Raw genomic sequence first — 27,836 nt, forward strand, 5'->3', positions numbered from 1 at the left:
TTTAAAAAAAAAAAAAAAAGAAAAAGAAACACCAAAGACTACTAAAACAAACAAACAAAAAAATTTGCCAGGAGGATAAGAAAATCCTCCTTGAAGAGTTGGGGATTTAACTCAGTGACACAGCACCTGCCTGGCAAGCATGAGATCCTAAGTTCAATTCCCAGTACCTCCCCCCACCCAAAAAAAAAAGAAAAGTCCCACCAGGTAGAGGAACTGTGTGAGCAAGGCCAGATGTGGGAGGGCACCAGACCTGGCCTTCAGTGGGCTTCCTGAGGAAGCATCCCACCTTGACCTCTCTTCTTTCTGGGAGGGGAAGTAAGGAATTGTGGATTCTGTTTTGTTTTCTTTTTTAAAAATTGGGAATTAAACTCAGGAGTCTGCAGAATTGTGGACTCTTATGGTTTATCTCCAGGCCATTGTAGCTCGAGCCAACAGCCTAAAGAACTCTGGAGTCCCTGATGACATTTTCAAGCTGGATGACCTCTCTGTCCTGGTCAGTGGCTACCCACCTCTCTACCTGGTCCCTTTGCTCATTCATTCGGCCCTCTGTCTTTCTTTGGCCTTTAACCCTCCTTGCCCACTTCCTTGCAATAGTGTCCTAACTAAGCCCCAAGATGGCAAAGGCCTGGCAGGGTGGGGAGACCCCTCACCTTGGTCTTGCCCCTCACACCCAGGACTTGAGCTACAACCAGCTGACAGAGTGCCCACGGGAGCTGGAGAATGCCAAGAACATGTTGGTGTTGAACCTCAGCCATAACAGGTACTGGCCTCAGGTGGGCCAGGAGCTGTGCCTGGGGCAGGTCATGTGTGAAGTGGACTCAGGTGACTTTCCTCCTTGCCACCTACAGCATTGACAACATCCCCAACCAGCTATTCATCAACCTCACCGACCTGCTGTACTTGGACCTCAGTGAAAACCGCCTGGAGAGCTTACCGCCACAGATGCGCCGGCTCGTGCACTTGCAGACGCTGGTGCTCAGCGGGAACCCACTGCTACATGCACAGCTCCGGTATGCCCCTTCAGCTGGTTCTCCTTCCCGTCCCCCCTCGCCTGCCCTCCTGAGGGGGCACTCACTCTCCATCTGTCCTCTGGCATGCCTACCCTGCAGCTGGTTTTGGCCTGCCCCTCCAGTCCCTGCCCAGGCCACCCAGCCCTAATGACTCCTGTCATCCTGGCAGGCAGCTTCCAGCTATGACAGCCCTGCAGACCCTACATCTGCGGAACACACAGCGCACCCAGAGCAACCTCCCCACCAGCCTGGAGGGTCTGAGCAACCTTGCAGGTTGGGACTATCTCATGGGGCCCTTCCAACTTCTGGATCCTTCTGGGATTCCTCACTTCCTCAGGAAAAAAAGAGGCTAAACTCTGCTTTTCTAGACTTCCACAATAGTTCAGATTATTTCTCTTGTTATCATGATGACCATTAGTGAGATATTATGAGCACTGACTTTTTGCCTACACCCATTTGACATTGGAAAGTTTGTCTTCAAATGGAGAAACTGCAGTTCACACTGGTTGTCACAGTCTGACAGTGGCAGAAGTGGGGTTCACTCTAAAGCTGGTTGCTCCAACACCTGCTGTGCAGGTCCCAGCTGATGCGCTCCTCCTGTTACCCTAGATGTGGATCTGTCATGCAATGACCTAACACGGGTGCCCGAGTGCCTGTACACCCTCCCAAGCCTTCGGCGCCTCAACCTCAGCAGCAACCAGATCACAGAGCTGTCCCTGTGCATTGACCAGTGGGTTCATGTGGAGACCTTGAACCTCTCCCGCAACCAGCTCACCTCACTGCCTGTGCGTGTGGGACCTGGGTGGGTTGGGAGAGGCTGAAGGGCTTGAATCTGACCACTGTACTGCCTGGCTCTTTCCAGTCGGCCATTTGCAAGCTGACCAAACTGAAGAAGCTGTACCTGAACTCTAACAAGCTGGACTTCGATGGGCTGCCCTCTGGCATCGGCAAGCTGGCCAACCTGGAGGAGTTCATGGCTGCCAACAACAACCTGGAGCTGATACCCGAAAGTCTTTGCAGGTGCTGGGGTGGTTGAGCAGAGAACCCCAGAACTAGAGCCAGAACCCAGTCCACAGTCTTTGGTTATAGGTTAACCGACCTTTGTGAAGGCCCTGTAGTTGCATGCAGCCATTCCTGAATTGGGTTCTCCAGAGAACCCTTGAGAAAGACACTGTTGGGTTTAAGGCCAGGAAAGTTCTAGTGCCAAGTGAACTGGGGCCTCAGCACTGCTTCTACACCCCATCGGAGGGCATAAGACCCTCTGGTGTGCCCTCCCAGCTCTGAAAATAGGACTCCCCAGCCAGTTCCCTGGCCCTGTCTACCACCCTCCCCTTCCTCAGGTTTGGAATTTTTTCCATCCTTAGCTCCTTGTCCTGCTCTGGTCCTATGCTTATAGATGCCCAAAGCTGAGGAAACTGGTCCTGAACAAGAACCGGCTGGTAACCCTCCCTGAGGCCATCCACTTCTTGACAAAGATTGAGGTCTGGTGGGGCTGGGGCCACGAGGGTGGGGAGGGCTCAGAACAGATGGAGCAAAGGGGCCTTGCAGAAGCCTCCTGGGGACAGTGTGGGGTGCCAGTGGGGAGAAGGCAAACCGTGTCTCTGGCACACTCACCCCAGCCAGCTACAGAGGTGGCCTGAATGTGTGCATCTGACCTCTGAGTAGGGTGTGTCTGTGTATATGTCTGTGTGTGTGTGTGTATGTGCGTGCACGCGTGCATGTGCAGACTCAGTGCTAGCTTTGATTATCTGGGACAGGTTCTAGACGTGCGGGAGAACCCCAGCCTGGTCATGCCACCCAAACCCACTGACCATGCTGCTGAATGGTACAACATTGACTTCTCACTGCAAAACCAGCTACGGCTGGCAGGCGCCTCCCCAGCCACAGTGGCCGCAGCAGCAGCAGCTGGTAAGTAAGAAGATCTGACCTGAGAACAGGAGTATCTCCTTGAGCCTCAACTTGCTCATCTGTAGATTGAGTGGGATATAGCTGTCTGGCCATAAAGGATGGGATTGGCTTGTAGCTGGCTGGGTGCCCAGGAGCACAGTCCAGCCAGGACTCAATGGCTTGCCCCCCCACACTCCCAAGCAGGGAGTGGGCCCAAGGACCCCCTGGCTCGAAAGATGCGGCTACGGAGACGCAAAGACTCAGCCCAGGATGACCAGGCCAAGCAGGTGTTGAAGGGCATGTCAGACGTAGCCCAGGAGAAGAACAAAAAGCAGGAGGTAAGCCAGCCCAAGGCTAGGCCAGGCCAGACCAACTGGACCCTACTCAAGGCTGACTCACCTAGGCCAAGAGGGATGGGGTTCCTGGACAGACAGGATGACTGCGCAAAGGCCCTGCAGTGGGGAGCAAGTAGAGCCTGAGTGGCCTTATAATCAAGCCTTGCACTGTCACTGTGTCATCCAGGAGATCATGGACACCCAGGCCTCTGGGAGTAAGGTACGGCGCTGGGACCAGGGCCTGGAGAAGCCACGCCTTGACTACTCGGAGTTCTTTACAGAAGATGTGGGCCAACTGCCAGGCTTGACCATCTGGCAGATTGAGAACTTTGTGCCTGTGCTGGTGGAGGAAGCCTTCCACGGCAAGTTCTATGAGGCTGACTGCTACATCGTGCTCAAGGTGGGGCCTTAGATGGTTAACCTCACAGTGGAGACCAGTGAGATGAGGTGGGGAGTGGCCAGGCCAGGTGGAGACAGTCTGGGGAGCACAGTGCATCCACGCTGGGGCTGGGAAGACGGAGTCGTAGGAAGCTTCTCATGGTGGTGTCTGTATTCCCAGACCTTTCTGGATGATAGCGGTTCCTTAAACTGGGAGATCTATTACTGGATTGGTGGGGAGGCCACTCTTGACAAGAAGGCCTGCTCTGCCATTCACGCCGTCAACCTGCGAAACTACCTGGGTGCTGAGTGCCGCACAATTCGGGAGGAGCTGGGCGATGAGAGTGAGGAGTTCCTGCAGGTAAGGGGCAGGCAGGTTAAGGGGGAAAGGGGTTTCCCATGTGGGGTGGCTGGTGGTTGGGGTGCTAATTGGCAGACTCAGGGATGGGTTCCCAGCCCCAAGGCCAGCTGGCAAGGTGACAAGGTAAGGTCTGAGGAGACAGGCCAGAGGTAGCTGAAGGCTAGGTTAGTAGAACCTGCGGTTGTAAGCTATGGCTAAGGTTAAAGGGGGCCTAAGCATGGAAGCTGGACCAGTGGGCTGACAAAGGGAGCTGGGAAAAAATGGCCAAGAGAGGAGGCTGTATCCTATGACAGGGTAGGCCACTAGCTGGGTGCCGAGGAGCACAGGCCAAATCCAGTTTGGAACAAACTACAAAGCAGGTCAGCATGCCACTGTGCCCTGCCCCCACACCCACCTGCCCTTACCTTCGGACACACTCAAGATTCAGCCAGGGGCTGGTGAGATGGCTCAGTGGTCTAAAGCACCTACTTAGAACAAGCTTAGCCAGGGACCATGGTTCAATCCCCCAGCACCACATGCCAGCGAGCCCTGCCCCCTGGTGGGCTGAGCTGGCCACACACACACACACACACACACACACACACACACACACACACACACAAATGGATAAATAAAATTAAAAAAAAAAACAAACCTAAAAAAAAAGATTCAGCCAGGTCTGCATACTTCCATACACCAGCCCTCCTCTGTACCACACGACACACATCTCAACATATTGAATATATATATATATAATATACATATACATATACATATATATGTATATGTATATAATATGTATATATAATATATAATAATTATATATGTATGTCTGTGTGTATATATATATATATATATATTTTTTTTTTTTTTTTTTTTTTTTTTTTGCGGAACTGGGGATTGAACTCAGGTCCTTGTGCTTGCCAGGGAAGTGCTTATTCCACTGAGCCATCTCCCCGGCCCCTTTTTTTTTAATGTATTTGGTTGTTACAGGGTCTCACTATGCAGCTTGAACTCATAGTGATCCTCCTGTATTCAGCCTCCCCAGTGCTGGGATTACAGGCATGCACCACTACACTCAGACTCTGGCTGGCTCAGCTTGCCCTGGGGGTAGGGCTGGTATGGCATGTGGTGCTGGGGATCAAACCGTGGTCCCCGCACTTGCCTAAGCAGGCGCTTTAGTCTGCTGGGCTGTCTCGCTGGTCCCATTGACCGTAAACACACAGATGAACCCATTTTTGTCCATTCCTGTACCCAATGTGTTTGTTTGCAGGCACATTATTTTTTAACATCATAGATTTGTGGCAACATCCTAGATACGTGTACAACTGTACCCAGCGTCAAGAAGTATATAGGCGGGGCAGTTCGATGATGAACCCTAATTTACATACACAGGTGTTTGACAATGACATCTCCTATATTGAGGGTGGAACAGCCAGTGGGTTCTACACTGTGGAGGACACACACTACATCACCAGGTGAGGGCACGTGCAGGATGAGTACTGATCTGGACTCTGCTGGGAAGGGTTGTGGGGAGGATTTGAGGGGTACATTGGTCCTTTAGTGCCCATAATGAGCCCTCTTCTCCTGGTTCCCAGGATGTATCGTGTGTATGGGAAAAAGAACATTAAATTGGAACCTGTGCCCCTCAAGGGAACCTCCCTGGACCCAAGGTGAGCCCCTGTGTGAGATGGGGGTCGGGATGCCCAACCCCCTTCCCACCTATAGGGGACATACTAAGGCCTTCAAAAGAGACTTTCTCGGGGCTGGTGAGATGGCTCAGTGGTCTAAAGCACCTACTTAGAACAAGCTTAGCAAAGCACAGGGACCACAGTTCAATCCCCCAGCACCACATGCCAGCCAGCCCCGCCCCCTGGTGGGCTGAGCTGGCCACACACAAACACACACACACAAATAAAAATTTTTAAAAAAAATTTAAAAAATAAACCCCCCCCCAAAAAAAAAACCAAAAGACACTCTCTAGCAATGCTTTTATTTTTTTTATTTTTTAAAAATTTATTTATTTATTTTTTTGCAGAACTGGGGATTGAACTCAGGCCCTTGTGCTTGTCAGGGAAGCGCTTATTCCACTGCGCCATCTCCCTGGCCCCTAGTAATGCTTTTAATAACCTTGTCCCAGGGAGCTGGCAGGAGGGTCCTAGAGGCTCTTCCAGAAGTGGGCTAAAGCCCACATGAAGGTTTTTGTTGTTGATCAGGGGAATGGGGACATCACTGTACCTTGCCCCATCACAGCTTCTCCTGCCCCTCTTGTCCAGGTTTGTGTTCCTGCTGGACCGAGGCCTGGACATCTATGTGTGGCGGGGGGCTCAGGCCACACTGAGTAGCACCACGAAAGCCAGGTACAAGGGTAGTGTGGGATGCTTTCTGCAAAAGGACAGGTGTCACTTGAGAAGGGACATGGTCACTGAGGATTTTGTGTCCCATCCTCAGGCTCTTTGCAGAGAAAATTAACAAGAACGAGCGGAAAGGGAAGGCAGAGATCACCCTGCTGATGCAGGGCCAGGAGGCCCTGGAATTCTGGGAAGCACTGGGTGGGGAACCCTCCGAGATCAAGAAGCATGTACCTGATGATTTCTGGCCACCACAGCCTAAGCTGTACAAGGTGCACTAGAGGCGGGTATAGGGCTGGCCTGACCTCGCCAGGTGTTGGGAGAAGGGCCAGGTAGACTTCACTGGGGAGAGGGTGCCACGTTTTGGATGGGGGCAGCTGAGCATCAGCTCTGAGCATAGTAGGAGTCCTTGTTTCTAGAAGATGGGGACCAGGGGGAGGTGCCTAGGCTTTAATATTGTGGTTGTTCAGAAACTCTGGGGGTGTCCTGAGGAGAAAAAGGACAATTTAGGAATTAGAAATGACAAAGAACCTGGAAAGCATTTGTTAAAAGCCCTTCGACTAAGAGCACAGTGGTTGAGCACTTGCCTAGCAGGCATGAGGCCCTGAGTTCAATCCCTCGCACCACAAGGAAAAGTAAAGCCAGGCATGATGGCACACATCTGTAATCCTAGTTAGTAGGTGGAGCAAGGCAGGAGGATCACAAGCTCTAAGTTACTCTGGGCTGAGAAATTGGTAGTTGAAGGAAACCCTACATCAGTATAAAAAAGGTCAAGAATATACTTGGACCATGGTTGAAGGGAAAACAGGTCAGGGGAGGGCACAGTGGATTTGAGCCACACAGCAAGGGAGGGGGCACCTCCAGCTCAGGAGGCTGCTGTTTTCTCTTGCCAGGTGGGCCTAGGCCTGGGCTACCTAGAGCTGCCACAGATCAACTACAAGCTCTCTGTGGAACATAAGAAGCGGCCTAAGGTGGAGCTGATGCCCAGGATGCGGCTGGTAAGGCAAGCAGGAGGATGTGGGGACCATGGCTGTCCAGATGCCCAAGTGCTGACCTCCGTCCTCTGCTTCTGCAGCTGCAGAGCCTGCTGGATACACGCTGTGTGTACATCCTGGACTGTTGGTCAGATGTGTTTATCTGGCTGGGCCGCAAGTCCCCACGCCTGGTGCGTGCTGCTGCCCTGAAACTGGGCCAGGAACTGTGTGGGATGCTGCACCGGCCACGCCATGCCACTGTCAGCCGCAGTCTGGAGGGTACAGAAGCCCAGGTGTGCTCCCACCTCAGGATGCCTGCTCCCCATCCGCAGTCCTGCAGACCCCCTCTGGCAGACTGTGAATTGCATTACTGCCCTGTAGAGCTGGGCCCAACCAATTCCTGTGAAACCACCTCTCCATAACCTATTGCCCCATTTTTTCCTTACGCTTGGCTTCCCCAGCCTCACCCTCAGCCGTCATTAGGTCCCACCACCTGGGCTACAACTTTCCAGGGCCTCCGAACCTTCTCAGTCCTGGCCTCCTTGGACCCACCCAACTCCAGTTCATGGCTTCTGCTTACCCTCCCCCCACATAGGTGTTCAAGGCCAAGTTCAAGAACTGGGATGATGTGTTGACGGTGGACTACACACGCAATGCTGAGGCTGTGCTGCAGGGCCCAGGGCTGTCTGGGAAGGTGAAGCGTGATGCTGAGAAGAAAGATCAAATGAAGGCAGACCTCACCGCACTCTTCCTACCCCGGCAGCCCACCATGGCCCTGGCTGAGGTGAGGAGTGCTGGGGCAATGGGCTGGGGCTTGGGGCAGGGACTCTGCTTGTGGCCCTCTGACCTGCAGGGGTGGGGCCTTCACCTGCAGGCCGAGCAGCTGATGGAGGAGTGGAATGAGGACCTGGATGGCATGGAGGGCTTCGTGCTAGAGGGCAAGAAGTTTGCACGACTACCTGAGGAGGAGTTTGGCCACTTCTACACACAGGACTGCTATGTCTTTCTCTGCAGGTGCGGCAGCAGCACGCCCCCTTCCTGTCTTTTCCTTTGGGGCTCTGTCCCCTGCTTACCTCTACAACTCCTTAGGTACTGGGTTCCTGTAGAGTATGAAGAAGAGAAGAAGGAAGACAAGGAGGAAGGGAAGACTGCAGCAGAGGGCAAAGAAGGCGAGGAGGCAGCAGCTGAGGTGGAGGAAAAGCAGCCTGAGGAGGACTTCCAGTGCATTGTGTACTTCTGGCAGGGCCGGGAGGCCTCCAACATGGGCTGGCTCACCTTCACCTTCAGTCTGCAGAAGAAGTTTGAGAGCCTGTTTCCTGGCAAGCTGGAGGTGTGGTGCCCCAAGAGCTTGGCCCTGTGGAGGGGAGGTCTGGGAGGATCCTAGAGCATCCTGACACTGCTATACCTCCAGGTGGTACGCATGACACAGCAGCAGGAGAACCCCAAATTCCTGTCCCATTTCAAGAGAAAGTTCATAATCCACCGAGGCAAGAGGAAGGTGGCCCAGGGGACTCTCCAGCCAAGCCTCTACCAGATCCGCACTAATGGCAGTGCCCTCTGCACCCGGTATGGCAGGAGGGGCACAGTGGTTGGTAGGGGTTTGGGAGCAGGGCTTGACTTCTTGCTGACACAGTAATGCTCCCCAGATGCATCCAGATCAACACTGACTGCAGTCTCCTCAACTCTGAGTTCTGCTTCATCCTCAAGGTTTGGTTTTAGCTGTGAGCCAGACACCAGGTAAAGGGGTGGGGGTGGGGGTGGGGCTGGCACTGGAGCTGACCGTTCTCCCCATGTTCCACAGGTCCCTTTTGAGAGTGAGGATAACCAGGGCATTGTGTACGCCTGGGTGGGCCGGGCATCGGATCCGGATGAAGCCAAGCTGGCAGAAGATATCCTCAACACCATGTTTGATGTTTCTTACAGCAAACAGGTGACTCAGGTGAGGTGGGTAGGCAGAGCACATGAGGGCCTCGGGCTGAACTGACGACTCTTTTCCTGCAGGTCATCAATGAAGGTGAGGAGCCTGAGAACTTCTTCTGGGTGGGCATTGGAGCACAGAAGCCCTATGATGAGGATGCGGAGTACATGAAGCACACCAGACTCTTCCGGTGAGGGCCCTGGCCTTCCCTCCCCAGCTTCCTTCTCAGTCACACACTTGGCCTCACCTTGACGCTTAAATTCCAGGTGTTCCAACGAGAAGGGCTACTTTGCAGTAACTGAGAAATGCTCGGACTTTTGCCAAGACGACCTGGCAGATGATGATATCATGTTGCTGGACAATGGCCAAGAGGTGAGACCCACACACTGACCCTGTGAATAGGAGTTGTGGGACAAGAAGGGGAGTATTCCCAAATCATCTGGCTGACCACCTAAACTATTCTCCCAGGTCTACATGTGGGTTGGGACCCAGACAAGCCAGGTGGAGATCAAACTAAGCCTGAAGGCCTGCCAGGTGAGTGGAGGGCAAACAGGTGGGGTGAGGCGAGGGTGTGAGGCTGACCCACCAGGTCTGAGGTCTCTGAGACCACCTGCCACCTCCTTCTAGGTGTATATCCAGCACATGCGCTCCAAAGAGCATGAACGACCACGACGCCTGCGCCTGGTCCGCAAGGGTAATGAGCAACATGCTTTCACTCGCTGTTTCCATGCCTGGAGCAACTTCCGACAGGCCCCGGCCTAGACCATGCCTGTGGCCTGGGGTGAGGCGCCTTCCGACCATTTCTGCTGACAGTGTACCCAGGTGACAGCCCCTGCTCTGGCCACCCACCAGTGCCCCACCCCCAACAGCACACAGCCCCATGGAACCACCACTGCAGGGTATGGGAAACCAGATTTGCCCCATAGTGAGCACACATGTGAAACCCCTCCCTAGGACAAAGCAGATGTAGTTGCCCTTTAAGAGATATTAAATGCTTTTATTTTCAATATTAAAAATCAGTACTTTTAATATTAAAACAACACTAACTTTTAAAAAAGGCCAGAAAAAAAATCCAAGGTACAGTCTACAGAGAAGCCCATCCTGATCCCCCCAACACACACACCTAACAGCCCAGCTGAGATGCCCAGCAGGGCTCCCCGTCACACACACACACACACAGATTGAGGGCTGGCCCAGTGGCAAGTACCAAAATAGTTTTAGAAATGACTGTCCAGCCCAGCACAGGCATTAGAAAAATACTCTTTGCAAAGGGAGAGAGCTGGGGTGGCTGTGGAGTGGGAAGTAGCCTGATGTTCAGCCCTATCTGCCCTCTCCCAAAGGCAGTGGCGCCAGGGCAGCCACTTGCCCTAGAGAGGATGCAACCAGTCTCGTCAAGAGGTTCCAGGGAGAGCCCCACAGCCCTCCATGGCCCAGCCTTAGTGGGGACAGGATGGCAGGTCCACTGTAGCCCAGAGGTTAGCAGATACTGGTCTATGTTAAGGGCCCAGGCAGAAGCCAGGAATCCAGCTCCGAACAGGGCAAGAGATGGCTGGGATCATGCTGGCCTTCCTGGTGGAGAAAAACAAAGGAATCAGAGAGAGCAAAGGAGGCCTAAAGGGGCTGACAGCCTGCCTAAGGTGTCCCAGCAGTCGGATGTGGTCACTCAAGTGCCCCATTTAACCTCCTATCCTGGGCAGGCAGAGTCCTTCAGTGACAAGCTAAGCAAGACTCTGGACTCTTAGTAGGACTGAGGATAGGGAGGGGCAGTGGTGACCCTCAGAGCAGACAAATGGACTGTGCACCAGGCAGCAAGTTGGTCAGGCTAATCTTCAGGCTCAAGCTAAGTAGGGCCCACCCTCAGACTCAGGAAGAGCCAAGTGAAGCATCTGGCCAGGCTTGGTGTACAGGCTCAAACCACAGGACAAACCTTGTGCACCTCAGTGATCTCTCCTGGGAAAAGGCCCGGCCAACCCAGCCCTAGCCTTTGCACTTCTAAATTATACACGTAGAACAGCCAAGAGCTTTATTACATGCTGGGCCTCTCTCCTGTCACCTGTGCAAATCATGCAGCTTGGGTATCCTAAGCCCCTGTTGGAACACCCCATGGAGGGCAGGTAGGCCTCAAAGAGTAATCATTGGAGGGGCCTGTCTTGTGGGGCCCAAAGGGTTGACAAAGCTGAGTGGGGAGGACAAGGTAGATGCAGGGCCTCATCCCTATGGTACCTCATTTGATCAGGATAGTGCAAGCATGAGGCTCATCTGCCAGGTTCCTCAGATTCTTCTCTGATTCCTCAGAGCTAGGGCAGTAAAAAGAAAGTCTGCTGGGGAAATGTCCTGTGGTCCTGGGGAGGGGTGCTTTGCAGATAGGGAAGCTGCCTCACCCCAGGAAGTCCTTCACATCCTCTACTGTGACGTCCCCTGTTGTGTCCAGTGTAGTGTCGGCACTGGTAGCCGAATCAATGGACATGGGTGAGAGTGTAGCCTCAGGCAGTTCTGGGGTATCTGTAGGGAGAAAGTAATCAGCTCCTGCTGGGACCCCTGAGTACCCTCTTGTACATGGGGATACAGACCCCAATAGACACATACCTGCCAGTCCTGTGTGGCATCCAGCCCTGGCTCAGCTGCTGCCCCTGCAGAAGCCTGCCCCACCCCGAGCAGTGTCCTACTCCTCCCCATGGCACCATCAGGCCAGGCCCTGACCCCATTCAGGGAGCACCCCCTCACCAGCTCTCTTGCCGTGGGCAGGATCAGGGCTTCCATCACAGCTCTGTGGGGCCAGGATGATGCTTGGGGTCCCATTAGCCTGGCTCAGCTTGGGTGACTCTTGGACCCTGTGAGTGCAGGGGAAATGAAAGGTGTCACCTTCCTGCCTTCCTACATCATCCCAGCTAGTCCAGAGTGGAGCCTAGGGTAGGTGAGCCTTGGCCCAGATTACAGGCCCTGACCACAAACCTGGCCTGGGTGGCACCACGGGGCCAGGTGATGTCCAGAGAGCAGAGTGGCTCTGTGATGTATCGGGCACTCAGGGAGAAGCGTTCAAACTCTGATGGAGAAATCAGGTAGAAGCCTGGGAGGACAGGAGAAATGCAGTCAAAAGAAGTGACAACAGTCCCAGTGCTCAACGTTCCTGCCCAGCACATGCTTCCTGGGTCTGGGCCACACTGGAATGACCACTCTAGTCCTATTTATATCCCCTTCCTCCTGACGACCCCACCCCACCTCACCCTGGCCGTGGCGTGTGAAAACACACGATGCGATGCCGCTGATGTCCTCCTTTCGGATACAGGAGTAGTGCACCTGGGGCCGCAAGCCAGGCACGGAGAAGACATGCACGTCGCCCAGGTTGGTGAGGCAGGCCAGGCAGGTCTCAGCATAATCCTCACAGGCCACACTAGCAAATGTGGCCAGGGCTACCTTGCGCACACGACAGCCCTCATGGGCTGTGAGCTTGAACTTGGTCTTGGCGCTCACCTTGGGCAATGTGAACACCTGGAGGAAGATGGGCAGTGAGCAGAAGCTGGCCCTTTACTCAGGGCCCCCCACTCCTATGACTGTACAGCACTGGACCCTGCCCCAAAGCCCCGCCTGCCACACAGGCCTCAGTCCAGCTATGCCCTTGACCAAACTGCTACTCAGGACTCAAGCCAGGCTTCACTCTGACCACACTGGAAACTAAATCAACCAGCAAGTAGGTCCTGAGGCTGTGCCTGGTACTCCCACCAAACACAAGCCTCTGGGGCCTATACTCAAGCAGTCCTGAAGTCTAGAGCCTGAGGGGAGTGAGGTGCCAGGGACCTGGGAGCTCAGCAGGCATCAAGGATTTCCTGGGAAGGTCTCTGCTGGCTGGGACACCATGATAGGGGAGGACTTGGAAAGTCACAGCAGAAGGGCCTGGGCAGGGCAGGGGCTCTAAGGGGACCAACACTGGGAACCCACACCAGCTCACCTTGAACTGCTCCTCTGATGCAATGAGCACGGCATGCCCACCCTGCATGTCAGGCGCCTGTGCCAGGTCCCGAGAGGCCTCATAGGGCTCAGGCAGTGGGCGGCCGCGTCCATCCAGCACTGCGATGGCCACTACCGGTGCCCGGTGCATTAACTGCACCTCCTTGCCCAGCACAGCCTCTACTGCCCGCTCGGGCCGCTTCTCACTGCCTGCCATGGCCGCTGGCACCTCCAGTGCATAGGCAAACACAGAGCCCGAGTTGGTGCCTGCCCACATGGTGGGCCCGTGGTGGGCCGCTGTGAGGACACAGGCATGGTAAGAGGGGTGCTCACTGCAGTCTCCCGTATCCTGCAGGTCCTTTCCCAGGTCTCTGTGCCCCCACTTCGATCTGTGGTACCTAGGCTCATGGTAGCTCCTTGTCCCACACCTCAGTGGCTTTGACTCACTTCATGGGCCCTCTATGCTCCCGATTCTAGTCGAGGCCTGGAAGGCCACCCTCTACAGAAGCAGTCACCTCAAGGACATCTGTACATGTCAGGGCCCGTAGACATCCCCAATCCCACCAGCCTGCTGTACCCTCAGGCCCCAGGCTGACTCCTTCCTCAACAGCCCATCACTAGTCCTGCACCCCAGACCAGGGCCCCCCTTTACCCCACCCTCTGCAGCCAGCTCCCCCATATGATGGCTAGAATATGAATAAAATGAGACAAGGCCCACCCAGCACATTATCCATCCTGCTTTGTGTGAACAGAACTTCTGGGAAGAGATCTTTTGAAAAACCAATTCAAGTGTGACAGTTCCAGAGTCCAGCACAAGGATGTGGAACAAGTGAGAAACCTCTAGGCTAGGCCAACACAGTTGTGCATGCCTATAATCCCAGCTGCTTAGGAGACTGAGGCAGGAGGATTGAAAGTTCAAGGGCAGACTTGTCAATTTAAACTACATTTCAAAGGAAAAACAACAACAAAAAAGAACAGCATGGTGGTGCACACCTATAAGCACTCTAGGAGATGAGACAGGAAAATCACAAATTTAGGTTCAACGGGGCCAACTCAGTAAGACCCTGTCTCAAAATAAATTTATTTGCTTTTAAGACAAGGTCTTGCTTTGTTCAGACTGGGCGTGAACTCACTGTATAGCCCAGGCTGGCCTAAAACCTACAATGATTCCCCCTTGCCTCAGCTTTGGGACTCTGAGGAATACCATGCCTATAATCCCAGCACTTGGGAGGCTGAAGCAGTATTTCCATAAATTCAAGGCCAGCCTGGGGTCCATAGTGAGTTCAAGGCCAGTCTGAACTACAAAGCAAGATCCAATCTCGAATGAACAGATTAGGGATTTAATTCAGTCCAAAGGCTCAAAGCTTCAATCCCTAGTGATAAGAGGAGAAATTTAAAAAAAAAATAAAAATCCAAGCCTGCATCAGCCAAATCCAGAAAGTAGGAAAATCTACCAAAGACCCTTGGCAAATCATGTTAGAAAGCAGTGCCCACAGACCACCACAGACAAGCATGTGCTGAGACATCAGGAATCAGCCTCCACTCCAATGTCAAGGACTGCTGTCAGATACATACTGACTGTCGTAATTATGCCTGAATTTTCATCTACTCCATTTTCTTACTCTAGTAAGGCACAATGGCATAGTATGGGGTGAACATAAAACAAGAGCAGACACCCAGGGGTAAGGTAAAGTACATGAGACAACTGTACACCCCTCTATTTTTGCGTTATTGTACGAGGTAAAAATCAGTGAGACAATCAGTATACCTAGGACTAGGCCTAGCACAGCAGCGAGCACCAGCCCTGCCGACACCTCTCTTCCTTGACCCTCTCTCTAACCACACAGGCCAGCAGTTACTCCCCTACCTACCCACTACAGGGCTTGGCACCAGCGTCAGGCTCCCCTCTTCCTGCTTAGCAAGCCCCATCATCTGTGCCCCATAGGGGCATTCCTGTCACTGGCATACAGCAGGTATTTGCTAACACTCTGAAACCCCCTGGGAGGTGTGTGGCCACCACTTCCTCTGCCATCACCCATTTCCTAGCTGTCCAACTGAGCCATCCAGTATCCATTCCCGCCCACCCTCACCATCTCGAAGGAATGTGTCAGCGAAGTAGAGGCAGCGCACGACACCGGAGAGGGAGTCATCAGCAGAGCGGGGCTCAATGCGGCGCTGCACTGGCGTCATCTCCACATCATGGGGGCAGGCTTGCTCTGCTAGTTGTGCATTGGCCTCCTGTAACTACAAGGAGCAGGGCTCTTGAACGTGTCTTTCCTGAACTCCTTCTTCCTGGCATCCGCCACTCACCATTATGCACCACATTTCCAGCTTTCCAGCTCATTCTAGGAAGCCAACCCTTAGCCTGAGCAGCTCACCTTGCTATTGGCATTAGTAGGCCGCTTCTTGCCCGAGACTCGGCTCTTACGGATACGCCGGAAAGACTGGCGCAGCGACTTCTTGAGGGACTTCACCCGAGACAGTGGGCCCTCCATAGCCAGGGAATCATTGGGGTGAAGTGTGCACCTAAGGTGAGGCAGGAGCCAGCTGAGCTGGGGAGCAACTGCCTTACCCCTGCTGGTCCCAAGGCTGAGCATTATGAGGTCAAGTCATACAGCCTCAGCTCTCTAAGCTGCCCTTTGGACTGAGCAGATGGTACTCTGAATGTTCCTCAGAACCACAAAGGTTACAGGGGTTTTTACATCAGCCTGCCTCAGCCACACTTTAGAAAGGGAAACTGAGGCCAGACTCCATCTCACTGGGGCTCCAGTGGCTCACCCACCACCCTCACCCCTGCTCCACATACCTGGCTAACACTGGGCTCTTGCGCCGATAGTCAAAAAGGCCAAAGCCATGACTGGTGCCAAAGGCCACAAGGCTCCACTCTGCATGAAGTGTGACAGCAGTGACAGCAGCTGGGGGTAGGCACTGCACCAGCACACGGGGCTGGAAGCCAGAGGGCCATAGGAGTGGCCCTGTGCGTGGACACAGCCGCTCATGACCCTTCCACGTGAAGCCCTCACGGTCCTGGAGGAGATCCACACTGGCCATGCTGACCGTCTGCTCCGCTGGCACATCGCTGAGCTCCAGCACAAGAACCTGAAGCCGCCCGCAGGAAGCAGAGTCAGCATGGAGGCAGGGCCGCTCCTGGGCTCCACTCAGTCTAGGACCTCGAATACACACCCCTGCCATGCCAGGGTGGACCAGGACCTTATTCTGGTCATCCACCAAATAAGTACTTTTTGAATGTCTATTATATCCCAAGGCCCTTGACAACCATTAAGGAGCAGTAGAGACGCAAGCCTGTTGGTCCCTGCCTCCCCACCCCACCCTTACAAAGCAAGCCCCCTTTCTTGAGCCTCTCTTGCATTTACCAGTAAGCCACACAGCATGTTCTATACACTGTGCAAGGATACAGCAGAATCCAAGTCCCTACTAGTTCTGCCCTTTGAAGTACCATGCCCTATCCCCTGAGCCTCTGTCTCCACATAATACCTTCTGTATACTTCATAAAAGTGCCAAAGACACGGCAGTAACTGCCCTCTCAGAGCTCATCTGTTTTTTGTCTGAGACAGGGTCTTGCTATGCAGTTCTGGCTGGCATTGAGCTCAACTTTGTAGATCAGACTGGTCTCAAACTTGCAATGATTCTCCTGCCTCAGCTTCCCAAGTACTGGGATTACAGGCATGTGCCACCACGTCCAGCTTCCCAGAGCTCATCTGATAGTTTCCAGTCTTGCCCCAACCCTCCATTATTTGCCCCCCAAAGCCTGACTCAGCCCCCATGACAAGCCCATTTATGCTCCCAGACAGCCCTACCCAGGGCCCCCTTTCCTTCTCTGGACTTCTGCTCAGAATGGTCCCTCTGCCTCTCTACCAGACCCTTCATTTCAGACCCATCTATTCACAAAGTCTCCCTGGCATTCCCAACTCAGGACACCAGTCCTACCTGGCCTGCAGTGCCAGCTACCACCATCTGAGCTGTGTACTTGCAAAGAGCTACCTTCTGCACACCAAGCCGGGGATCATCGCTATAAGGGTCAAAGCAGCCCACCTGAGGGGAAAGGGACAAGGTCACCACACCAGACAGAACCAGACCAGCTCACAGCTCATCAAAGCCAGGCGAGGGGGCCCACCTTGCGGAAGGGTGGCCAGTCATCTTCAGCAGCCTGGGCTAGGCTGTCCACATGCTCACAGTCTGTCTGAAAGAGGCCAGCCGTGCTCAGCTTGTAGAGTGGCCGCAGCGCCACACCAGAGGCATCCCAGAACCGCACAGTACCATCCTCATGGCTGCAGAGGGGGCAGGTGTCAGATCATCCCTCAGAGGCCCACACACCTGTGCCACTTGTCAAGTGCACACCTACTACATATGCTAACTGGCTGAAACCCTACTGCTCCCACAGTAAGCACCTATCCTACAGCGCAAACACATATTCAGCCCTATTATATGCTAGACAACATCCATTATTTTTATCTAGGCCCTTGGAGCGGGTGGGAAGGTACAGAAATTGCAGAAAGAGGAAACACAAGAAAGACAAGGGCAGTTCTGTTCCACTGAGGGTACCCAGCAATCCGAGCAGGCTGCCACAAATGGGAGGCAGGCACTTACAGAGCTGTGATGGGAATCCCTGCAGGAACCAAGTGAGGCCCAAGAAGGCCACATAATGTGGAAAAGCAGGATGACTGGAGGTGAGGAAGCAGGGAGGGGAAGAGGGAGGAGCCTACAAACTAGGATACAGCCTCAGGACACAGCTGTAGAACCCAAGTGAGGCCCTTGGTGGGAGGGGAGCCCAGAGTCAGGACATGAGGGTATATGAGTGGGGCAGACTGGGACTCACTCCAGCAGCCCTGAGAGCCATAGCAAATTCACAACCAAGGAGGGCACATTGCTGCATCACAGGCAAGAGGGAAGGCAGGGCAGGAAGTCAAGCCTGAGTCACCAGGCACGTCAGCACCCGCCAAGGCCAGTTGGGCTCTCTAACACCTGCCTTGGGCAGCTCCGCGTGGGCCAGCCCAGATTTTCCGGTCCTAGGATAGACAGGCCAGGTGGGTGGAGCCCTGGGGTCTGCTGGAACTCAGTTCTCCGCCAAACGCAGAACAGGGCAGGGCTTTGCACAGGATCTAAGGAAGCTTCATCCAATCCACTCTGGGCAAGGGGACAACATGGATCTGCCAGGGCCAGGCCTAAGTCACTTGGCACCTCAGTGTCTGCAGGACCTAGGATAGTCCAGGGACACACTAGGCCTGGTATGTGAAGGGCTTCAATCTCCCCTAACCTACCCAGTCAGCAGCAGCCCTCGTTGTGATGGCTCTTGGGCCAGGTTCCGGCCCCCGGTGATGGGCCAGCTCTGGGAAAGACAGCAGAGATGTGAGCAAAAGGTCAAGACAAAGCTCTCTTTTCTCTCATCCTTGGCATGGTATCCAGAGCTCCCTACACATACCAACACATTTCTACTTCCAGTCCTAGGTAGGTACTGCCCTCCACAAAGCACAAACTGCTTCCCCAAGACCTCATCCCATAGGGCACCCCACCCATACCGAGGCACTGGAGGCAGATGGGGGGCTCTGTTGCTCGCCGGCGCTCACGATTCGGGCCCACAGCTTGGCAGGGACGTTAGCAACATGGGCAGAGCAGGTGATGGCAGATGAGTGCAGCGGGGCCAGGTAGGGGGCAGGCACAGCAGGCCAGCCAGGTGTCTGCAGGTCAAGCACCACCAGCTCCTCCTCTAGCAGCACGGCTAGGGCCCGTGGGTTGTCGAAGTCTACAGGATGGGGCAGGGTGAGCTGAGCCACAGGCAGCACAGGGTGGGATGGGGGGAGGGCAGGCACACACCATCCTCCAGCCCTGTGCTGTGCACTGTGAAGAAGTCAATGATGCGGGAGGTAAAGTCCAGCGTCACCAGGGTCTCAGCTCGAAGCACACTCACACAGTGTCGGTCTCCATAGCTGGCACGGGGCATGCCACCACTAAAGATGATAAAGTGGCCCCTGAAAGGAGAAGTTATGTGAGTCCATAGCTCACTGAGCCCAGAGTACACACTGCATGATGCAAGGGCTTTACCCCTGTGTGGCCAGAGCCCACCCTTCCAGCCCTCCAGCCAGATGTAGCCCCCAACCCATTCCTCTCCCTCAACCTACCCCGATTCACAGTTCCGCCACAGAATCTTGTTGATGGCCTTGCAGGGAAAGGGGCCTGGGGGGTGGGACAGCGTCAGACCTCCCATTCCTGGTCTGCCTTGCCACTGTCTCTTGCCTCTCCCCAGGAGAAGGCCCACTACCCTGACCATGCCCCCCACCAAGGCCAGGCAGTCTGCCAGTCAGGCTTCCCCGGCACTCACCATAAGGTGTAGTAGCTGCAGTGGGCTGCAGTGTCACAGTGCCAGTTTCCACCGACCAGATGGCATAGCTGCCATCGCTGTGTGAGCTGATGATGGTGCCACCACCCCGCCCCCAACACAGGCTCTCCAGCTGCTGTAGACAGGAGTAGGTGGGTGTGAGTGGGAGGCCTGTGCAGCCACCCAAGCTGAGGAACACAGGCCTGACCCACTTACCTGGTTCCCCAAGAAGATATGATCCACACACCGTGCAGGGTGGTTCCAAATGACCAGCAGACCTCGACTATATCCAATGAGGATCTTAGCAGGGTCCATGAGGTGCCCTTGGAGTGACTCCACAGGGCCCAGAGCCTTTCCACACCGGTAGTCATCTGGCACGCTACAAAGGAGCCTCTGTGAGTCGGAGAACTTCCCAGGTACCAAGGGTGCTGGGAAGCCCCTGGCTCTCACCTGCGCAGAACCTCATCTGGGCAGAGGGTCTGTCCCTCCAGCAGCGTCAAGGTGGTAACATCCAGGAAGAAGACACTGCCACCCTCAGTGCCCAGGGCAGCCGTGTCATCAGCAGCCACCAGCAAGACCACCGTGATGCGGGTGAGGCTGGCAGGCATACTGCAAGGGATAAGGAGACGAGGGTGAGGTACAAACCTCTGTACCTGCTGAGGAGAGTGTGGCAGGGGCTGGGCTCTCACTGCTGGCTCATTCCCAGCACTCTGTACTCAGTGGGGTCCTGCTTATAGAGCAGGCGGGCACTGCAGGAAAGCGATAGTGTGGTGTAATTAGCACACTTAATTATTCATAAGGACGGTGGCAGGGGAAAGGATATAAATAGGTTCCCAGGTCTTGGAGAGGGGCTCCCTACTCCCTCCACCAACAAGAAGGGAAGGCAGGAATCAGGGCATTGCCCCTTCTAAGACTAAGAGCTCTAAGACAAAGCCTCCCTGCATTCCATGCAAGGAATTCTGCTGCAGCCATTTGGATGCCTCCTGGGGGTGGGGGCAGCCAGGAGAGGCTGGGATGCCAAAGAACCTGCCCCTGCATCAGGACTTCCCCATTCTAGCCGCTGAAGGTCAGGCTGGGGAAAAGGGCCTTGTACTCCCACCTCGGGCCAGGTCACTTAGCTACTCCTAGGCACCCTGCCTGCATCTCACCAAGGACAGCATGAAGGACCCTCTTTGCCCACAAACCTGCTGTTTACCCATGCACATAATGGCCCATCTCCCAACTCGATTCAAAGGGCCAAGCACTGGGACCAGGGAGATGGCTCAGTGAAATAAGCACTTCCCTGACAAGCGCAAGGACCTGAGTTCAATCCCCGGTTCCACCAAAAAAAAGAAAAGAAAAGAAAAAAGAAAAAAAGAAATAAGAAAGGGCCAAACACTTCTGCTGATGTCAGCTTGGTTCAAGCCATAGCAAGCCCCCAGACTGCCTCATCTAGACTTTCTGCCCCCAGACTTTCCCACTATAGGGAAGACAGTGGAAGGCTGCAAAGCCAAGAAATTTAGCATGTACCACATGTGTCTCTGGGGTTCACACCCAAAGGCTCCCACCCACAGTTAGGTAGCACAGCCCAACCTACTCACCTTACCTCAGCCAGAACCTCCCGTCTACCCCAACATGTCCAAAGTGCTCGCAGATGAGCAGCGTCCTCCTAGGCTGTGCTCAAGGCACTGCTCACTGTGAACCTAGCTTACTAGCAACTGCCAGTTGCCACACCTTGGCACAGCTGGCTCCCCACAGGGAGCTCCTGCCCATCAACCATCAAACTAGCCCCAGCCAACTTCTCCAGTACCTGATGGCTTCAAAGGTGGGCCGGCTGGGCGGCTGGAAGCTGAGCGCTTCCTCCAAGTGGGCACAGCCATTATGATGGATGATCTCCCAGAGATGCAAACTACTGTCATCCAGTAGGGTTAGGAGGCGGCCCTAGGGGGTAAATAGAGGTCAAAGCTGGGCTGGGCGGGATAGGTAGTAGGACATGGGGACCACAAGGATCTGGGCAGTGGAGGACAGATACTCACCTGGCCTGGCAAGAAATGCATCTGAGTAACAGTGGCTGCGTCTCGGTGTAAGCCCGTGAACTCCACACCAGGTGCGCCATAGCTGAAGGTGACTGGTTAAAGAAGGAACATGCAGGCACAGGCCAGAAAATGCACACGAAAGATGCACAAATCTCTTTTCCTGGGACTATTCTGACAAACCCTATCACGATCTGCATGTCCAGATCTCCCAAGACCCACCAGGGATCCCCCCAAGGTACCCAGGTTGAGTGCAGGCTCCACACAGCTGCAGTGAGTGGGGTGTTGTGGTAAGACCTCTACTTCATCCATAAAATGGGCTAGTGACTTTGGCCTATGACAAATGAAGTGAGAATAAAAACCTGTCCAGCATAAGTACCCCAGACTGGGAGCAAAGCTGGGGCACTACTCCATGGGAGCCTCACATGAGTTTTTGTGTGCCTATATGGGCTGCAAGCCTGCCAGTTTGGGATCAATCAGCCAGAGACAGAAGTCAGGCCTCAATAGCAAACCACAAAGGAAGAAGATTCCACACTGCCTCTTACTATAGCTTCAGGCCCATGGAAACCAGCTTCACTCCAAGCAGTTAGCCAGTGATCCCTACTGCAAAGGAGCAGTCTGCCCATTTTACAGGTGAGTACACAGGGACCTGGAGAGGACTGATGACCTGCTTAAAGTGCCAATGTCAGCACCCAGAGTCCTAGCAACTCCAGGATTGATAGTGGACAACAGGGCTGAGGGGGCCCAGGAGACAGGGTTTAGGGACGTTGCCACAATGAAAAACCAAGATTCGCTGCCTGGGGCCTGAAATGGGATTCCCTATGGAAGTCTGGTGGGGGCAGAGGAAGGGACAAAAGAGGGGGCATCAGGAGGATGGGAGGCCCGGGGCAGGAGCAGCTGTGTGGAAAGCAGGGTCACCAAGGAGATAGGGCCAGGCTTGCAGGGGAAGAAGCAGTGTTTGAGACCAGGCCTGGCCTCTCCAGCCTCAGTTTCCCAATTCCAGGGGCTCCATCCAGGTTATGGAGGTTTAGAGGACAAGGGGAACACAAGGGACCTGGAGCTATGTCCTCCCCTTTGAGGCTCAGGGTACTCATCTGCCCTTCAGGTTCTCTGTGAGTACGAAAAGTTCACACAAGACACCCACCACAAGAGAGGCAGCTCAGAGTGTCTGGCAGAAAGCCAGGGCTGGTACTAGATGCTTGTGACATGGATAAAAGGCTGCACAGACACCTGTGTGCAGGCAGCACAGTGCCCATGAAGAGTGGGAACAGCAGGCCAGGTAAAGGGCCCACAGGAGATGAGAGAACATCTCTGCCCACCACACTCCCGAGAGCAGGCAAGACTCTCACAACCCCTAGCCTTGACATCCACCTGCTGTCCAATGCTCCCAATCTTGGGATGGGAAGACTCCACCCAACCCAATCCCCCATTCCAGGCGCTGATTTATTTTCTACCATCGGATGTCCTTAACCAGAGTATGCAGACCCACAGCACCACACAGGGAGGAAGAGGAGGAGGAGTTGGCACTCTCACCAAGCAGCTGCTAGCCAGACTCTGCACCTCAGTTTCCCTGAGAGCAGTTGGGCTGGGAATCTCCAGGATGGGCAAGAGGCATTCAGCTGCCTGCTGCCCGCCCCCCACCCTGAGCCTTCAGGGAAAATGCCCGCTTTGTGCAGCTCACACAGCCTATTGTGCAGTCGCCAGAATCCAGGTGGGGGCCGAGCTGCACTCTCCATGCTGAGCCTGGCACTGCCCCGCCCCCTTGGCTGAACACACGTGTCTTCACATTCACATGTGTGTGCACCCAACGCACCAGGGCCCCCAGCCCACCCACCACTCTCAATGGGTTCATGGCCCAGCCTCCTCAGTCACAGTTGCTGGGACAATGGCAGGGTCGCCTAGGAAACTGGCTGGCTGAAACAGTGAGGGACAGCTGTGGCCACTGCAAACTGAGCTCCCTCTTCACCCGTCTTCCAGCAAAGGATCTCATGGTCCCTAAAAGGAGTCATCCAGGCTTGTCAGGCACACAGGCAATGCCAACCTCTTACAAGATCCCAGTACCCACTAAAGCCTCTACAAAGAACATGCTAGAGCTGGGACCCCAGCATGCAGGGAACTGCCCACAGGTCACCCAAAAGGCCCCCAGTACCACAGCTGAAAAGGATACATCTTGACGGCCCCAGACCTGGTGCCAATGGCCATTATGCAAAGTTCGGGGTCGAAAGCCAGGGCGCTGGGTTGATTGGGGAATCCATGCTCCACAGTCTGTGGGGAGGGAGGACTGCTGGGAACACATACACCTGGACACTGAAGTCCCATCCACCCAGAGCCTTATCACGGCAGCCTCCAGCCTCTGCTACTGACGCATTGGGGAAAGAAGTCAGGTCCACCTGTTTTGAGTACCTCAGTGTCTTCAACTATTAAGTGGGCAACTGTGCCTCCAGTCAGCAGGGAGATGGCTGAGTCCTTGGGCTCCACCAACTCTCCTGTGTGTGGCTCACATGAACCCTATACCTGTCAAGTCCCAAGTTCCAACATTTATGTCAACCCCACCATACACAAAGCTCTAGTAACAAACAGAATGAGGCTCAAAAAGTCAAAGCACTGAAGAGAACCCCAACTGGCCCATAGTGTCGTATACCCACTCTTAGAGGCATAGACTGAAGCCTGGTAAAAAATCATGATGCCAAGGCCCTATGTGAAGTCCAGGGCACTCCCCAGATGTGGGCCCAGTGGGGAGATGAGAGGTCTAGGATAACATCCAAGCTCAGATAGGCACAAGCAGACTGAGACCCAGACACAGCTTCCTGTTGACCCCTGGAGGTGTCACTCACCTCCTTATCCAGAAACCACCAGATAACTTAGTCCCAGCTTAGAAAAGTGCTGTGGGACTTGTACACTGTAGTGTCTGGCTAGGAGGCTCCCTGGGGAATCAGCACACAGGGCCCCAGCCTGTTCAGGTGGGGCAAGTGGCTTCACCTAGGCATCAGGCCTTGCACTAATCACAGTACTCTCTATGCTTGTTTTCCATTGCTTACCCTTTTGTTCCCTACTGGGCACTGGAAATAGTGAGCCCACCCGAGGACAGAGCTGTTCATCCCCCTGGGGACTTGTGGGGGCTTCCCTTTCCCATCAGCCTTACCGCGTCCTGACCTTAACTAGCCAGTTTCAGGCTACAGTCTAGTGTCTGCTTTGTCGGGCACACACAAGATCTGTGATGCAAATCTCCACAGCCTGAGAGGACCCAATCAGGCTCCCACTCTCTATAAGAGAAGCTGGGTCATTTGTCTAGCATTTTTGTCCTTCACAGCCCAAATCCAATCCATTCCTCAGCCCCATTAGCTCAGCTTTAAAACACACAAAAGTAGGGCCAGCCAGATAGCTCAGCAGATTAAAGTGCCTGCTTAGGCAGATGCAAGGACAGTAATTTGATCCCCAGGTGTGCTGTGCCATGCCTGCCCCGCCTGTGGGGCGCACCAAGGCTGCGTAATCCCAGTGCTTGGTAAGCCAAAAACAGAGGATCACTATGAGTCCAATTTATGTAGTGAGCCCCTGTAGACCCTGTATTAAATACATTAAAAAAAAGATACACAAAAGTCATTTGTCTCATATCCTACAGCCACCAACCCCAACACTTCCTTCAACATCCCACCCCACTCTGCAAAGCTCCACAACCACTTGACTAGACCAGTACCTGCTATGGTCTGCTCCCCACACAGAGGCCAGAAAGTCAGAAAACCATGGTCTGCTTCCCGCTCCTTCTATTTAAGATCTTCCACACATGAAGCCAAGTCCTCATTATCCGGCCCCTCTGTCAGCATCTCCTACTCTCCTCCTGGCTCATCGCATTACAAGCCCAAGCCACTCTTAAAGGTCTCCTCCAGCTCACAAGGCAGGCTCCTGGCTCAGTGACTTAGCATCTATTTCCTCTCTGCTCCAACCCCACTTACCTCCCCTGGGCATCTGCTCCGAGATGCCTCCCTAAACTGACTATAGCAGTACCCCTGCCCAAACTTCCACACTCTCACCCTGCTTCATTTTATCCACAGCACTGGCCATTATCTGAATTAGTGTTTATCTGAACTAGTGTTTACTTTAATTTGTTTTATAGTTTTCACTGTCTTCCCAGTGAGTACATCAGCCCCTAGTTGTACTTGTCCCTTTTGGTCTTGTGTCCTCAGCATCAAGATGTGAGAGCTCAGAATCAGACTGACACGAAGTACACATTTCACAGGCAAATGCATGGCTTGGAGGTGGGACGTGAACCTGAATTGCAGAGTCCAAAATCTAAATTCACTCCGGAGGTGGGGAGCAAACTCAGGAATTTGGTGCCTATTCCCTAAGGATCACCTAACATCCCCTTTGACCATCAAATCTCTTTCTCAAGACCACCCCCTCTCTGAATACAGCCTTATCCTCAACTTACTGAAATCCTGTTTAAAAATAAGAAGGGGACAGGAATATAACACCATGAAAATGTGTTGTCTAGTATGTGAAAGGCCTTGGGCTCAATCCTCACTACTGAAAAAAAAAAAAAAAGTAATACAGTCTAATCTCCACCCTCTGCCACCTTTGGGTCAACCTGTACGGGTCACGCTTTAGACTTACTCCTCATTTGCTGCAGGTCCCTGGCTCTGCACACCTCCATTCACCAGTTGAGGAAGTGACATTTAATCCAGTGCCTACCCCTGCTTTCCTGGAAGGGACAAGCTCTCTTCAGGGGAAATCACCCTTGCAGCCACCCCAACACAGGAAAAAACATCATTTGAGGATTTCTGAGCACCAGCCTCCCCTCAGGTCTCTGGCAGGTTTGAGGGTCCTGGCAGCCACACCACCTCCACTACCTGGGACCTCAACCTGAGCCATCCCCAGAAATTCCCCTGTGAAAGTCTCCCTAGGGCAGTCAAGGCACCTGGCTCCAGCCCTAAATCACAGCAGCACCTCCACCGACAACTCCCTGTCTCAAGGCTGAAGTGCCAGCCCACCAAAGAGGAACTCAAAACACTGGCCCAGCATGCTCTGTGACTTTAAATCCTCACACCTCTTAACTTCAATTTTCTCACATGTGTGATGGAGATAACTAATCCCAAACAGGAGGAGACAGATAGCTTTGGTGTAAACCTGAGGTTCAACCCAATCTCCTCAGAGAGGAACTAGCAAGGGACAGGCTGAACCTTACTCTCCCTTCCGTCAGTGCCTGCTAGCCAGGGACTCCGGCCTTTCCCACAGCCCCTCTTTGCCCACCCAGAGAAAGAAGAAACAGCCCTCCACCTTCACTCAGAGTTGGTGCAAAGCTTCAGGTTAGCAGACTCCAGTAGCTTAGGAAGCCAGAGCCCACAGCCAGGAGGAAAGTGACCTCATTCACAACTGGGGAAACTGAGTCATCACGATGTGACATGTAGTTAGGTACACAGCTGGCTATGTCCCCTGGACACACAACACCTTTTAGGGCAAAATAAGGCAAGGTAGTGTCTGGGCTAGTGAGGGAGGGAAAGGGAGGAGTAGGGAAGGGATTTCCCTGCCCCACCCCCCACTTCTGCCTCCACCTCTCACCTCTCCCTCCACCCTGGGTGCCAAAACAAAACAAAGCCAGCTTTGGGTTATCCCAAGGACCACCCAGGGCCACTAAGGAAAAACAGCAAAAGACGGAGAGGTAGAGACCTCCCTACACACACATAAACGGAGAGACACGAGACATACAGAGACAGTTAAAAACTGAGATGCAAAAGCAAAGGCAGAAAGAAATGAGAAGCAGAGAGCTCAAGGGAGACAGAGAAGACGCGCGGAGAGGTGCACCGGGTCAGAGGCAGAACCCCCCACCCCACCCCACCCCACCCCCGGCACCTACACAGGCACAGACTCGGCAGAGGGAGACGCTCACAGGTGGAGAGGGAGGGGCAGGGACGCAGAGAGACGCAAAGAGTGGCAAAGAGACAGACTCAAGACGCACGCAGCCAGAGACAAGCCGCGCTAGGGCCAGTGAGGCCCACGGGCGCCGGAGGGGCAGGCACGAAAGTCAGCGAGACCCGGACCCACCCAGAGTCCGAGCGGGAGGACAGGACGCTGGCGGCTGGGAACGCGAGGGACGCGCGGCTCCCGCTCCGGCCCCGCGCCAGCCGGGCGCCCCCTCCCCCGGCCCGACGTGGCTCCGGCCCCCGGCCCCCAGCTGGGGCCCCAGCCCGGCCCCCGCGCCCCAGCCCGGGCCGCTGCTGCACCTTGTTGAAGGCAAAGAGCTCCTGCTTGAGTTTCTCGCGCTGCGGGTCGGCACCCTGCCGCCGGAACCGAAACTTCATCATCTTGCGCCCGGCTGCCGGCGCCGCGCCGTCGCCGCCGCCCGCAGGATGCGCCGCGC

At 54.3% G+C, this 27,836-nt stretch overlaps 2 protein-coding genes across 4 annotated transcripts in view; one reads left to right on the plus strand and one right to left on the minus strand.

The window, feature by feature from the left end:
- The window catches only part of Flii (FLII, actin remodeling protein), a 15,091-nt gene extending 4,888 nt beyond the window's left edge, over positions 1-10,203 (plus strand). The window contains exons 4-30 of one of the 2 annotated variants that reach the window (XM_004640288.3): positions 413-493; positions 675-760; positions 849-1,010; positions 1,180-1,283; positions 1,620-1,795; positions 1,873-2,030; positions 2,407-2,491; positions 2,768-2,918; positions 3,099-3,235; positions 3,420-3,632; positions 3,792-3,971; positions 5,346-5,428; positions 5,549-5,623; positions 6,227-6,310; positions 6,402-6,573; positions 7,195-7,299; positions 7,377-7,568; positions 7,871-8,059; positions 8,150-8,289; positions 8,365-8,605; positions 8,687-8,841; positions 8,922-8,982; positions 9,077-9,205; positions 9,277-9,383; positions 9,460-9,565; positions 9,662-9,727; positions 9,821-10,203. In XM_004640288.3, coding sequence (XP_004640345.1) covers positions 413-493; positions 675-760; positions 849-1,010; positions 1,180-1,283; positions 1,620-1,795; positions 1,873-2,030; positions 2,407-2,491; positions 2,768-2,918; positions 3,099-3,235; positions 3,420-3,632; positions 3,792-3,971; positions 5,346-5,428; positions 5,549-5,623; positions 6,227-6,310; positions 6,402-6,573; positions 7,195-7,299; positions 7,377-7,568; positions 7,871-8,059; positions 8,150-8,289; positions 8,365-8,605; positions 8,687-8,841; positions 8,922-8,982; positions 9,077-9,205; positions 9,277-9,383; positions 9,460-9,565; positions 9,662-9,727; positions 9,821-9,955 — 3,573 coding nt within the window. In that variant the 3' untranslated portion in view covers positions 9,956-10,203. The remainder of the gene's footprint in view (positions 1-412; positions 494-674; positions 761-848; positions 1,011-1,179; positions 1,284-1,619; positions 1,796-1,872; positions 2,031-2,406; positions 2,492-2,767; positions 2,919-3,098; positions 3,236-3,419; positions 3,633-3,791; positions 3,972-5,345; positions 5,429-5,548; positions 5,624-6,226; positions 6,311-6,401; positions 6,574-7,194; positions 7,300-7,376; positions 7,569-7,870; positions 8,060-8,149; positions 8,290-8,364; positions 8,606-8,686; positions 8,842-8,921; positions 8,983-9,076; positions 9,206-9,276; positions 9,384-9,459; positions 9,566-9,661; positions 9,728-9,820) is intronic. The other variant, XM_004640289.3, reaches the window with a different exon arrangement.
- Positions 10,204-10,241: 38 nt separating this feature from the next.
- Llgl1 (LLGL1, scribble cell polarity complex component) lies at positions 10,242-27,830 on the minus strand. 2 transcript variants are annotated; one of them, XM_004640291.2, is made up of 23 exons: positions 27,700-27,830; positions 23,652-23,749; positions 21,488-21,569; positions 21,262-21,392; positions 19,923-20,081; positions 19,689-19,851; positions 19,476-19,608; positions 19,276-19,330; positions 18,971-19,125; positions 18,676-18,899; positions 18,418-18,485; positions 17,274-17,427; positions 17,087-17,191; positions 15,945-16,237; positions 15,517-15,664; positions 15,229-15,382; positions 13,140-13,435; positions 12,418-12,682; positions 12,146-12,260; positions 11,918-12,024; positions 11,575-11,695; positions 11,417-11,490; positions 10,242-10,762 (listed from the first exon to the last, which is right to left on the minus strand). In XM_004640291.2, exons 1-22 carry the CDS (start codon positions 27,778-27,780, stop codon positions 11,418-11,420), a joined length of 3,180 nt encoding a protein of 1,059 aa, XP_004640348.1. In that variant the 5' UTR covers positions 27,781-27,830; the 3' UTR covers positions 10,242-10,762; position 11,417. The 2 variants fall into 2 exon arrangements, with proteins under 2 accessions (XP_004640348.1, XP_023555943.1); XM_023700175.1 differs by lacking the exon at positions 27,700-27,830 and adding an exon at positions 26,093-26,158.
- Between the last annotated feature and the right edge of the window lie 6 nt (positions 27,831-27,836).

Source organism: Octodon degus, unplaced genomic scaffold (genome assembly GCF_000260255.1).
Source record: "Octodon degus isolate 3935 unplaced genomic scaffold, OctDeg1.0 scaffold00122, whole genome shotgun sequence".
NCBI lineage: Eukaryota > Metazoa > Chordata > Mammalia > Rodentia > Octodontidae > Octodon > Octodon degus.

Coding starts and splice junctions, on each gene's coding strand:
- Llgl1 (XM_004640291.2), bottom strand. CDS start 27,780: ATGATGAAGTTTCGGTTCCGGCGGCAGGGTGCCGACCCGCAGCGCGAG. Junction 21,393..21,487: donor TGCATTTCTTGCCAGGCCAG/GTGAGTATCTGT, acceptor TTTACCCCCTAG/GGCCGCCTCCTAACCCTACT. Junction 12,683..13,139: donor CATCAGAGGAGCAGTTCAAG/GTGAGCTGGTGT, acceptor ATCTTCCTCCAG/GTGTTCACATTGCCCAAGGT.